The sequence below is a fragment of the Otolemur garnettii genome, unplaced genomic scaffold (genome assembly GCF_000181295.1).
Source record: "Otolemur garnettii isolate 467f Iridium unplaced genomic scaffold, OtoGar3 scaffold00031, whole genome shotgun sequence".
Classification (NCBI taxonomy): Eukaryota; Metazoa; Chordata; class Mammalia; order Primates; family Galagidae; genus Otolemur; species Otolemur garnettii.
In genome coordinates this window covers 13,596,324-13,609,049 of record NW_003852426.1, presented here as the reverse complement: position 1 = coordinate 13,609,049, position 12,726 = coordinate 13,596,324, and the positions used below count along the sequence as shown (strand labels likewise).

Here is a 12,726-nt window from a genome sequence, read left to right as displayed (position 1 = left end):
CTGGCCATCATTGTTGTTTTGGCGGGCCCAGGCTGGATTCGAACCCGCCACCTTAGGTGTATGTGGCTGGCGCCTCAGCCACTTGAGCCAAAGGCGCCAAGCCTAGGGTGAAATTCTTTAAATGAGATACTGCAGGTGACAGTGCTTGGCAGATCACCAGTTGAACAGGTTTCGGTAATAACTGAGTGCCTGTGATAAGCCAGGCATACGTAGTAGACGTTTCAAATAACTAAACTTTCAACCACTCTACAAGGAAGTCATAATCCTTCCTATTTGCAGACGAGAAAACTGATCAGCAGTCCAGGATCACACACAACTATTGGAGCTAGGCAGTATGGCTTCAAAGCCTGTGCTCTTAATCATGATACTATTCCTACAAGGATGAGTTATTGCTGAGATTAGAGAACAGAGGGCAAGATACTAAGAATAGGAACCTTACTGAAAGTATCCTGAGGGCGACTGGTGAGTAACAGAAAAGAGAAATTATAAGTTTTGCTCCTCTGCAGCTCTCTGGCTGATTATGGTGGAGTTTGGAAGATGTTTATTTAAAATTCAAAACTAGGCTCGGCGCCTGTATCACAGTGGTTACGGCACCAGCCACATGCACCGAGGCTGGTGGGTTCAAGCCCGGCCCCGGCCAGCTAAACAATGACAACTGCAACAAGAAAATAGCCAGGCGTTGTGGCGGGCACTTGTAGTCCCAGCTACTTGGGAAACTGAGGCAAGAGAATCGCTTAAGCCCAAGAGTTTGAGGTTGCTGTGAGCTGTGACGCCTCAGCACTCTACCAAGGGTGACATAGTGAGACTCTGTCTCAAAAAAAATAAAAATAAGGGCGGCGCCCATAGCTCAGTGGGTGGGGCCCTGGCCACATACACGCAGGCTGCTGGGTTCAAACCCGGCCCGGGCCAGGAAGACAACAATGACAACTGCAACAACAACAAAAATAGCCAGTTGTTGTGGCAGGTGTCTGTAGTCCCAGCTACTTGGGAGGCTGAGGCAAGAGAATCACTTAAGCATAAGAGTTGGAGATGATTGTGAGCTGTGACGTCATGGCACTCTACTGAGAATGACATAGACTCTTTCTCAAAAAATAAAAAATAAAAATAAAAGAAAATTCAAAACCAAACCAAGCTACTCTGAAATTCTGGTAATAAAGCAAGGAACTAGACAGAAATGATCCCTCCCCTCCATTCCTATGTGAAAAACTCTCAGAAACATAATGCAGAAGGCAAAGCCATTTCTGCTAATGGTGGTACATGGATGTGTGGAAGTTACTAGCTCTGGAGAAGGTAGCCGTTTAGAAAAGAAAAAAGTTTCCTGAAGATGGAGAGTTTTCAGCCAAATTTGGAAGGAGATGACCAGGAGAGAACATTCTATTGATGAACTACTTCAGAGGTGAGATCAGATGAGGAGAGCTGATCAACACACATACATCTGGATAAATATTCTACACTGGTATCCGTGCAAGCTGTAATAGGTAGAATTTTAGAACAGCTGGTTGGGACACTTCCAAGAGAAAATGGGCTGCAAGCTAAAATTGGTCTGTGTTTTCTGCCTTGGTTCTCTAATGCTTCTCCTTCAATTAGCTTTCAGGTAAAAGAGATTTCTTTTTATCCCTAGGTGATGAACAATGCCTTTCTCCAACTGCCCTCTGCCTTGACGTTGCTCCCCTATCGCACAGTTCTTACTTCTGTGGCCCTCAAGGCCAAGTTTGTGTCCTGGAAGAGTCATACCAAGTACACCATTAGACCACTGAAGAAGAGGAAGTCTGGGGGCCGAGACCACACAGGTGCGAGCAAGGAGATTTAAGCAATAAAGGGGGAAAACATGCTGGTACCCTAGGCCCATATATTAACACACTTACACTTTGTAAGGCAGAGGAATGTAATTAAGCATTAATTGGGCTTAATGGTATGTGCATCAAAGCCAGAGAATAGAATAAAAAGCAACAGAGAATAGGTCTGTGCCCCAAATGACAATCTTTAAGTCAGGCCCAATGACTCTTGCCCAAAATCATCTACTTGGGAGACTTCAGTCATGAATTCAAGGCTGCAGTGAGCTATAATTGTGTCACTGCACTCCAGCCTGGGTGACAGAGTGAGACCTGTCTTAAAAAAAAAGAAAGAAAAAGAAAAAAGACAATAATTGAAGAAAACTGGCCAGGCTTGGTGGCTCACACGTATAATCCTAGCACCCTGGGAGGCCAAGACAGTGGATTGCTGGAACTCAAGAGTTCAAGACCAGCCTGAGGAAGAATAAGACTCCCATCTCTACTAAAAATAGAAAAATTAGGGGTGGCGCCTGTGGCTCAAGGAGTAGGGCACCAGCCCCATATACTGTGTAGGTGTGGTGGGTTCAAACCTGGCCCTCGCCAAAACTGCAAAAAAAAAAAAATGGTTTTGGGTGGCGCCTGTGGCTCAGTGAGTAGGGCGCCGGCCCCATATACTGAGGGTGGCGGGTTCGAAACTGGCCTGGCCAAACAGCAATTAAAAAACAAAAAAATTGAATTGAAAATAGAAAGAATAGCTGGGTTTGTGATGGGCACATGTAGTCCCAGATACTCTGGAGGATGAGGCAAGAGGATCATTTGAGCCCAAGAGTTTGAGGTTGCTGTGAGCTATGATGACATGGTACTCATCAAGGGTGACTGAATGAGATTCTGTCTCAAAAAAAAAAAAAAAATTATAACAGATACAGTGGCATGTGCCTGTAATCCCAGCTACTTGGGAGGCTGAAGCAGGAAGATCACTTGAGCCTAGGAGTTTGAGTCTAGCCTGAGTGACATAGTAAGACCTTATGTCCTTTAAAAAATACATATATTTTATGTGACAGTTGAAATTCTTTGAGTATGAGTTATATGGCTCTCAGTAAACTTATTGAACTCCATGATTTGAAAAGACTATCTGGAAGCTTTATATCATTCACCAAATTTTGGGTAGGTGTTGCCCCACTGCCCCTTGCTTCAGTGCACTGTGCAAATTTTTATCACTTTGTGCTTGTGCCATGATGCTGAGAAACTCTGCTCTCTGGCTGAGGGTGGGCCAGTTCTGGATGCTTTGAGCTGAACTAGTCTGACCTATCTTTGAACTATCCTGACCACAGGCCGCATCCGAGTGCATGGTATTGGTGGGGGCCACAAGCAACTTTATCGCATGATTGACTTTCTGCGTTTCCGGCCTGAACAGGAGACCAAGCCTGAACCTTTTGAGGAGAGGGTTATCACAGTCCGCTATGATCCCTGCAGGCAAGTTTGGGATTTGGGATGATAATGAGGAGGTCTAAATAACTGTTGTGTAGCTTCTCAGAAAATGTGGGACTGCCTAGGTGGTCTGTTCACCTGTCCCTTATCTGGAATAGGTCAGCAGACATAGCTCTGGTTGCTGGGGGCAGCCGGAAACGCTGGATTGTTGCCACAGAAAACATGCAGGCTGGAGATGTAATCCTGAATTCTAACCACATAGGCCGAATGGCAGGTGAGAGGTGGCTACCAGATGTCCAGGCTGGAGGCTGCAAATGTTCTAGTGTTGATGAAATTCTGTTTTATAGTTGCTGCCCAGGAAGGGGATGCACATCCTCTTGGGGCCCTGCCTGTGGGAACCCTCGTCAACAACGTGGAAAGTGAGCCAGGCCGGGGGGCCCAGTATATCCGAGCTGCAGGTATGAATGAGAAAAGGAGCTGCCTGGGTCTTACAATTTGGAAGGCCAAGAAGAGCCTGAAGTCAGCATTTCCCTGAACCTATGGGTCTACATCTGGTGCTGGCACAGAAAAAAAAAAAGAAAAACCAAGGAACATGAGAATGAAGATGTGCTTGTATTTTGATCTAAAACCATCCTTCTTTGTTCTATCTGCTCCTAAAAGGCAGTATGTGGGAAACAGCCCTGATATAAATTTCTCCTCTGTCCCTCCACCCCTAATGCTGCCACCTTCTTCGAGAAGGGTGGCAAAACTACTTTTCCCCCCCAGGGACGTGTGGTGTGCTGCTTCGGAAGGTAAATGGGACAGCCATCATCCAGTTGCCTTCTAAGAGGCAGATGCAGGTGTGTGTGGGGTACTGCTGGGAAGGATTAGCAAAGGAGGAATTTTTAGAATGTACTTTGCATGCCTGTGATAGCTCCCAGCTGTTTTATGAAGCTAGGAACTACCTTGAGTTGGGTCTGTTCTTTTCTGCCTTGTGTCCGGTTGACACCATAATGGAACAAAGAGCAATGACTTTTTGAGACAGAATCTCATTTTGTGGCCCTTGGTAAAGTGCTGTGGCATCACAGCTCACAGCAACCTCAAACTCTTGGGCTTAAGCGATTCTCTTGCCTCAATCTACCAAGTAGCTGGGACTACCGGCGCCCACCACAATGCCCAGCTACTTTTTGATTGCAGTTGTCATTGTTGTTTAGCAGTTCGGGGCTGGGCTTGAACCTGCCAGCTTCAGTGTACGTGGCTGGCGCCATACTCAGTAGGTGAGCTACGGGTGCCAAGTTGACTTTTTTTTTTGAGACCAAGTCTCACTCTGTCACCCTGCTATGGCATGGTAGCTCATAGCACCCTCAACACCCTTGAGTTCAAGCAATCCCCTTGCCTCAGTCTCTTGAGTAGCCGGGACTACAGGTGCCCACTAAAACACTGGCTAGTTTTTCTACTTTTTAGTAGAGATAGAGTCTCGCTCTTATTCAGGGTGGTCTGAACTCCTGAGCTCAGATTATCCCACCCATCTTGGCCTCCCAGAGTGCAAGGATTTCAGGTGTGAGTCACCTCACCCAGCTGATGATTTCTTTTTCAACTACCCAGTTTCTACTGGAGGACCCACATTTTTTATTTTATTTATTTTGAGACAGAGTCTCACTCTTCTGCCCTGGGTAGAGTGCCATGGCGTCATAGCTCACAGGAACCTCAAATTTCTGGGCTCAAGTGATTTTTTTTTTTTTTTTTGAGATAGAGTTACAGTTTGTTACCCTCAGTAGAGTGCTCTGACGTCATAGCTCACCGCAACCTCCAAATCTTGGGTGCAAGCAATTCTCTTACCTCAGTTTCTCAAGTAGCTGGAACTACAGGCACTGCCGCAACATCCAGCTATTTTTAGAGACGGGGTCTTGCTCTTGCTCAAGCTGGTCTCTAACCTGTGAGCTGAAGGCAATCCACCCGCCTCGGCCTCCCAGAGTGCTAGGATACAGGCTTGAGCCACCTAGCCTGGCCTCAAGCGATCCTTTTGCCTCAGCCTCTCAAGTAGCTGGAACTACAGGCACCTGCTACAATTCCCAGCTAGATTTTTCTATTTTTAGTAGAGATGGGTTCATACTCTTGCTCATGCTGGTCCTGAAGTCCTGAGCTCTAACAGTCCACCTGCCTGGGCTTCCCAGAGTGCTAGGATTGCAGGAGTGAGCCACTGCGCCCCAGCCAGGAGGACCCACGTTTAGGTTCAACCGTGTGCATTTCTCCTCTCCTCTCCCTTCTCATTGAATGTAAGAAGCCTCCCAAGAGCTGTTCCCTCAACCCTGTCAGGCTCTCCCCAACCCCCAATTGTGCATTCTCCTCTATCTGCTTTCTCTGTCAGGTGCTGGAAACATGCATAGCAACAGTTGGCCGAGTATCCAACGTTGATCATGATAAACGGGTCATTGGAAAGGCAGGACGCAACCGCTGGCTGGGCAAGAGGCCTAACAGTGGCCTATGGCATCGCAAGGGGGGCTGGGCTGGCCGAAAGATTCGGCCACTGCCCCCTATGAAGAGTTATGTGAAGTTGCCCTCTGCTGCTGCATAAAGCTGATATTCCTGAACTCTAATAAAATGGTTCCCCATTTTTATCTGTTTTTTTTTTTTTTTAAAGGGGGATAAGGGTGGGTGTGGGGAAAAAAGGACAAAAGTATGGGAGGAAGAGGAAAGAAAAGATGGATGGAGCCCAACCCTCAGCTGCTTTGGATGTAATGGAGGAGGGAGTATGACCTCCAGGACCATTCTGGTTTAGACTTTGAGAAACTAGAAAGGCACTTCCGGCGTTAGGTGGGAGGATAAAAAGGAAGAGGAAAGGGCGGTGCAGAGGAGGCGCCTCACGTCCCCGCCGCGGTGGCACCCGCAGCTCCGCCCCGGCGCTCGCAGGGCCCCTGGCTTTCCGCTGGGTCCGGCGGAAATGAGGCGTAGCTATGGGCGGGCGGCAAAGCCCCCAGAACTGGGCTTGCGGTACAGTTGGCAGGGATCAGGCTCCGCCCTGCCCCAGAGGCCTTCGACCCACGCACCGGTGGTGACACTGGCCCGCCCCGAGTCCTGGGTCCCCACGCGCCACGCGCCACACCCCCTGCCTGCCGGCCCGCCTGTCCTGCGGAGGCACACCCCCTCCCTCCTCTCCGCCTCCACCCCTGGGGGGTCCAGGCGGGGCCCAAATCTTCACCTGCGTCGACGCCAGCTTCTGTGCTAGCTCTGCGAAGGACGGGCCTCACGCCAGGAACCCGGTGGACTTCTGAGGTGGCCAGAGCCCCGCCGCGGCCCCCTTACCCTTACCCTGAATTCTCGTCCGCCTACTCACCCACCTTGTCCGGAGCTCACCCGATCTCTTGTCCCCCTGTCCGGTGGTGCTTCGGCATTCTAGTTTATTGGGCCTAGCCCCCCTCCCCCACCGTACTGCACGCCCCCCAACCCTAACCCTTCCATTCCCCACCCCAGCTTCTTGGGTCTCGGTTTGCTTTCCCCAAGCCTCTGGCCTTGCAGCACCCCACCAGCCCTTTCCTCCCAGCCCAGCCTTTACTCAGCCCATCGCTGCCGGGGCTTGCAATCTCCCACCGGTACTTTGGGTTTTGCCTCTGCTATTCACACTCCGGTGCTGCGATCTTAGAGATAACATCCCTTTCCCCACATATTAGGGATCTCCCTCCCAAAACCCTCACATTTGGGCTTCACACACCCTGTTCCCAGGGCTGCTGCCCCAGAGCCAAGGCCTTGGGATTCACTTGTAACTGCCTGCCCTCACTGTCCCCCTCCCACTGTTCAGACTAATCTACTCAGGCTGCAGAGCCTTGGAGACCTTCCTTTAGCCCCCAAATTTTGTACACTCTGAGAACAAATACCCCAGTGTTCTGCTTAGGCCTGGCGCCACCCAGCATGTAGCAGGCAATTCCTGGGCCCTGCTTTATCCCACCCAGCCCAACAGCTGTTGTTGCTTCTCCAACTGCTGGATGTCCTTGATTTTCTGACCTCTCCTCTCACTCTAGCTGTTCTTTTCCTGTGTGTTCCAGGTGCCAGGATGGTGGGGGAACTCCGCTACAGGGAATTCAGGGTGCCCCTGGGACCTGGTTTGCATGCCTATCCTGATGAGCTGATCCGCCAACGGGTGGGCCACAATGGGCATCCAGAATACCAGATCCGTTGGCTCATCCTCAGGCGTGGGGATGATGGGGAAGGGGGATCCAGCCAAGTGGACTGCAAGGCTGAGCACATCTTGCTATGGATGTCCAATGACGAGATCTATGCCAACTGCCACAAGATGCTGGGCGAAGATGGCCAGGTCATCGGGCCCTCCCAGGAGTCTACAGGGGAGGCTGGGGCCCTAGACAAATCTGTGCTGGGGGAAATGGAAACTGACGTGAAGTCCCTGATACAGAGAGCCCTTCGGCAGTTAGAGGAGTGTGTGGGCTCCATTCCTCCTGCCCCTCTGCTTCATACTGTCCATGTGCTCAGTGCTTATGCTAGCATTGAACCCCTCACTGGGGTATTCAAAGACCCGAGAGTCCTGGACTTGCTCATGCACATGTTGAGTAGTCCCGATTATCAGATTCGCTGGAGTGCTGGCCGGATGATACAAGCCCTGTCCTCCCATGATGCTGGTGAGGGGCCGTGCGGGGAAGAAGGGAAAGCAGGAGAGGGGCTGGGTCAGCTCAGGGACTCACAGAACACTGTGGCAGAAGCCTCTGACCTTATCAGTACGTAATTGATTCTGTTGTCCTTCTCATCGGGTTGGATGAAAGGAGGTGGGAATGGGGTTTGACGTGAGGAGGTGGGTATCTGCTGGAAGAGGAAAGACTGAATCCTTAAGCACCATGTATTAATTAGTTGGCTTTCTCTGCAAAGGAGAAGTTTAGCCTATTACAGATTGTGTGTGTGTGTGTGTATGAATAGTAAATTTTGTCTTTTGAAACAAATCAGCAAATCAGTCACTCCCACTATGTAGCAGCAAAAGGACTGATTGTATTGAGAGAGTAGAGGTACTAGGAGAGAAACCTAGGAATGGGGAAGTTAGGAGTAATTACTGATTGGGGTGTGGGTTACAGGGACCCGGACCCAGATCCTTCTGTCACTGAGCCAACAAGAGGCCATTGAGAAACACCTGGATTTTGACAGCCGCTGTGCTCTGCTAGCACTGTTTGCACAAGCCACACTTTCTGAACATCCCATGTCTTTTGAGGGCATTCAGCTGCCACAGGTATCCTGTGGGGGTGCAAGATGGGGACAGTTATGAACAAGATTTAAAGATGTGGTCTTTAGAGGCTGGGCAGGGTGGCTCACGCCTGTAATCCTACTACTCTGGGAGGCTGAGGTGGGTGGATTGTTTGAGCTCAGGAGTTCAAGACCATCCTGAGTAACAGCAGGACCCCATCTCTAAAAAGAAATAGCTGGGAGTTGTGGCGGGTGCCTGTAGTCCCAGCTACTTGGGAGGTTGAGGCAAGAGAATTACTTGAGCCCAAGAGTTTGAGGTTGCTGTGAGCTATGATGCCAAGGGCAACAAAGTGAGATTCTGTCTCAAAAAAAAAAGGACTAGGTCTTTGCACCTGTTTATAGAAAACAGTGTGGAAAGAGGGGCCAAAGATGGGACAAGGTGAATGTAAGTCAAAAGTTGTATCTCACAGGTCCCAGGAAGGCTGCTCTTCTCCCTGGTGAAGCACTATTTGCATGTCACTTCCCTCCTGGATCAGCTGAACGACAGTGCTGCAAAACTAGGAGCCCAGAACAACTCTGCTCCTGAAGAATTGAGTGGGGAGAGGAGTCGGCTGGAGCTAGAGTTCAGTATGGCTATGGGCACCCTGATCTCAGAGCTAGTGCAGACCATGCGCTGGGACCCGGCCTCAAGCAGACCAGGGAGCTCAGCACGGCCCCCCTGTTCCATCTTCCGGCCTCAGCTGGCTGATGTGAGCTCAGGGCTTCAACCCGCCCAGGCCCAGCCCAGTGTTAGGAGGTCAAGGCGGTTTCGCCCCCGCTCTGAGTTTGCAAGTGGCAATACCTATGCCATGTATGTGCGTGACACACTGCAGCCAGGGATGAGAGTGCGGATGTTGGATGATTACGAGGAGATCAGTGCTGGAGATGAAGGGGAGTTCCGTCAGAGCAACAGTGGTGTGCCCCCTGTGCAGGTGAGTGCTGCACGGTGGAGGGATGCTGTTGGGGATCTATTTTGGGTGGGACATGGGTGGGCTGGAGCCTATCTCCAAAATAGATCTCCAGCTCCAAACAGGGAGCTTTAGCAGCCCAGCTAAGGAGAAAACCCTCAGTAAGACTAGGGTGGTGAAATGGTATCAGCAGGTAAGAGAGGGGCCATTTGGAAGGCTGAGAATATCTAGGTTTAAGAGGCTGTGAGGTCAAGAAGACTCACACCCAGGAAGAATCTAACATAGCAAGACTCCTCCAGTGATCAGTGTTAGGAAATGGGTAATTGAAGCCAGGAGGAAGTGTCGGAGCAAAAGCCATTGAGAGGAGAGGCAGGTTTGTCCCCAGAACAGAAGAAATCCTTTGTGTGTGTGTTCTTCATTTACCAGTGTTTTGCTATTTGGTGGTCACCCTGAGAGCTAAGACCTTGTTCTGGACCACAACCTGTAGTCCCTTTCTTCTCCTAGTGAGCCCTCTCTTCTCCTTTCCTCACTTTTGTTCCCTGTCTCCAGGTGTTGTGGGAGTCAACAGGCCGCACCTATTGGGTACACTGGCACATGCTGGAGATTTTGGGTTTTGAGGAAGACATTGTTGAGGACATGGTTGCAGCTGATGAGTACCAGGGGGCAGTGGGCAGTAGAGCCTTGGGTGGAGGTAAGTACAGAAAGGAAGTAGGGGTCAGCTCTGAGCAAGAGAGCAGTGGTTGGCTGGGTGGGTAGTGACATCCCTGTGTTCCATGGCCCATTTCCACAGTCCTGCCCTCCTGGCGCTGGAAGCCGATGACAGAGCTCTATGCTGTACCTTACGTACCGCCTGAGGATGAGGACACTGAGGAGAGTGAACACCTGACCCAGGCCGAATGGTGGGAGCTGCTTTATTTCATCAAGAAGCTGGATGGACCTGACCATCAGGAAGTTCTCCAGATCCTACAGGAGAACCTTGATGGGGAGGTAGAGCCAGCATGAAGACACTCAGAGGTTGGAGGGCTCCACTGCAAGGGCTATACTGTAGAGCATTAGAAGGCTCAATATGAAAAGTGGAGGTCAGATAACGTAGGGGGCTATCTGGGGATGGGAGAGGTCTGGAATGTTCAGAGGTGGGAGATGTTGCTGAACTGTTTGGGAGGAGCCAGCTGTTAGCCACAAGAGGATCAGGATAGAGGATGTATGTGTGGAGAGAGCTCTATCCTACCTAGGGCCCCTTGGAGCCTCGGTGCTGGCAGGGCTGCCTACAGTGAGAGTTTCTCCCTGACAGCACATTCTGGATGATGAGATCCTAGCTGAATTGGCCGTGCCCATAGAGATGGCCCAGGACCTTCTGTTGACCCTACCACAGCGACTTGATGACAGCGCCCTCAGGGATCTGATCAATTGCCGTGTCTACAGGAAGTATGGGCCTGAGGCCCACCCAACCCTTCTAGAAGCCCAGCAGGATGTCCTCCTCTTAGAACCCCAGGCCCAGGCTCAGAAATCAGAAGATCCAGCCAGAGTAGAAGGTGGGTGGCCAGACAGGCACAGCTGCTGAGCACACTTACCTTTAAGGCATTATTAGCACAGGAGAGATGTCTGCTGATTTTGTGCAGTCCTATCTGGAAGAGATGGCACCCTAGGAAAAATCTACAACTTAGAGATAAGCAATCAGTGGAGAAGCAGACATTGTGTTCCCTTCAAGAATGAAAGAGGATGTAAAGTAAGAAAACTGCAAGAGAGTTGTTGGGTTTTTTTTGTAGAGACAGAGTCTTACTTTATTGCCCTTGGTAGAGTGCCATGGTGTCACATTGCTCACAGCAACCTCCAATTCCTGGGCTTAGGCGATTCTCTTGCCTCAGCCTCCTAAGTAGCTGGGACTACAGGCGCCCACCATAACGCCCAGCTATTTTTTTGTTGCAGTTTGGCTGGGGCTGGGTTTGAACCTGCCACCCTCAGTATATGGGGCCAGCGGCCTATCCACTGAGCCACAGGCATCGCCCTGCAAGAGAGTTTTGAAGCCTTAAAAAAGCCCCACATTTAACTTTTCTATTATAGAGAAATTCTTACATGCCTTTAAATGTAGGAAAATGCTCTGCTCTTTACAAACAGAAAGCTAATTTGTTATTTTATGAATATAAGGTATAAAATGTGTCATAAAGTTGAAGTACATTCGGAGATGTTAGATTTCTATACCTAACTTTTAGGGGAACAAAAGAAATTAGAAACATTTTTAGGAGAAATTAGAAAAAATTGAGAGTTATGAAATCTGTCTATCCTTTTCTAAACCTTCACATTACTAATAATGGCCAACTCTTGTGACTCCCCACTCCTGTAGTGAAAGAAACCCCCTCTCAGAGCCCCAGTACTCCCCTGCAGCGTCTGGTGGAGGATTATGGTCCAGCTGGGAAAATCCTCCTGGATCTGGAGCAAGCCCTCAGCTCAGAGGGAATCCAGGAGAGCAAGGTCAGGCCATTCCTGCTGCAACTGCTGCGGCAGCCCCAGCCCTTCCTTGCCCTGATGCAGAGCCTGGACACTTCAGAGACCAATCGGGCCCTGCACCTGGCTGTTCTGAGGTAAGGGGGTGTGAGAAGCAGGTGGGGCAAAAGGGAGTCTCTGAGGCTGATTGCACATCTGTCTGCCCTCTTGCCTCTATCCCCCAGAATCCTGATGAAGTTGGTGGACTTCCCTGAGGCTCTGCTGCTCCCCTGGCATGAGGCCATGGATGCCTGCATGGCCTGTTTGCGGTCCCCAAACACTGACCGAGAGGTATCCCTGCCCTGCTCTGGGGAGATGCTGGGAGGGAGAGGACACAAGGCAGCCACTGGTGAGGTAGACTCCTGGGCGCAAGGGTCTGGAGGGTATGGCAGAGTCTTTGAGCTCTTGGTTTGAGTTTTGCTTTTAAAATTGAATTTTACTTTTTGTAATATATAATATGTTTGCATAGCTCACAAATCAAAACAATAAAGTATAGATTAAGAATTCTCACTCTTGGGCGGCACCTATGACTCAAGGAGTAGGGCGCCGGCCTCATATGCTGGAGGTGGCGGGTTCAAACCCAGCCCCAGCCAAAAACTGCAAAAAAAAAAATTCTCACTCTCACTTGAATCTGCTCTCCTAGTGTCCCCCCCACACTCCTTCTTACTGCTTGTATTGATTTATGTATTCTCCCTGTATTCCTTTATGCAAACATAAAGAAACACAAATATGTGATCTTAGTTACCATCCTTTACTTATTACACAAACGGAGATATACACACATACGTGTATAACATTAAGAGCTTCAATGGCTCCTCTTTTGGCTAGGCTTGTGGAAGAGAGGGGATGAAGGAGGCCATCACATATCAGAAGTCCCCTGCAAGGGCACAGAAGGCTTCAGAAAGGGTCAGAGAACTAGCGTCATGGCAGTACGGTGGTTT

At 49.9% G+C, this 12,726-nt stretch overlaps 2 protein-coding genes across 5 annotated transcripts in view; both read left to right on the top strand.

Moving 5' to 3' along the window:
• Positions 1-5,803, top strand: part of MRPL2 (mitochondrial ribosomal protein L2) — a 7,036-nt gene extending 1,233 nt beyond the window's left edge. For both annotated transcript variants that reach the window (XM_023512765.1, XM_012804752.2), the window contains exons 2-7: positions 1,622-1,790; positions 3,104-3,245; positions 3,359-3,474; positions 3,548-3,658; positions 3,966-4,039; positions 5,548-5,803. In XM_023512765.1, the coding sequence (XP_023368533.1) occupies positions 1,622-1,790; positions 3,104-3,245; positions 3,359-3,474; positions 3,548-3,658; positions 3,966-4,039; positions 5,548-5,754 (819 nt within the window). In that variant the 3' untranslated portion in view covers positions 5,755-5,803. The remainder of the gene's footprint in view (positions 1-1,621; positions 1,791-3,103; positions 3,246-3,358; positions 3,475-3,547; positions 3,659-3,965; positions 4,040-5,547) is intronic.
• A 348-nt stretch (positions 5,804-6,151) lies between these two features.
• CUL7 (cullin 7) overlaps positions 6,152-12,726 on the top strand; it is a 16,435-nt gene continuing 9,860 nt past the window's right edge. For 2 of the 3 annotated variants that reach the window (XM_023512764.1, XM_023512763.1), the window contains exons 1-9: positions 6,152-6,452; positions 7,220-7,903; positions 8,252-8,403; positions 8,828-9,328; positions 9,854-9,995; positions 10,095-10,291; positions 10,596-10,836; positions 11,646-11,883; positions 11,971-12,076. In XM_023512764.1, the coding sequence (XP_023368532.1) occupies positions 7,228-7,903; positions 8,252-8,403; positions 8,828-9,328; positions 9,854-9,995; positions 10,095-10,291; positions 10,596-10,836; positions 11,646-11,883; positions 11,971-12,076 (2,253 nt within the window). In that variant the 5' untranslated portion in view covers positions 6,152-6,452; positions 7,220-7,227. The remainder of the gene's footprint in view (positions 6,453-7,219; positions 7,904-8,251; positions 8,404-8,827; positions 9,329-9,853; positions 9,996-10,094; positions 10,292-10,595; positions 10,837-11,645; positions 11,884-11,970; positions 12,077-12,726) is intronic. The other variant, XM_012804751.2, reaches the window with a different exon arrangement.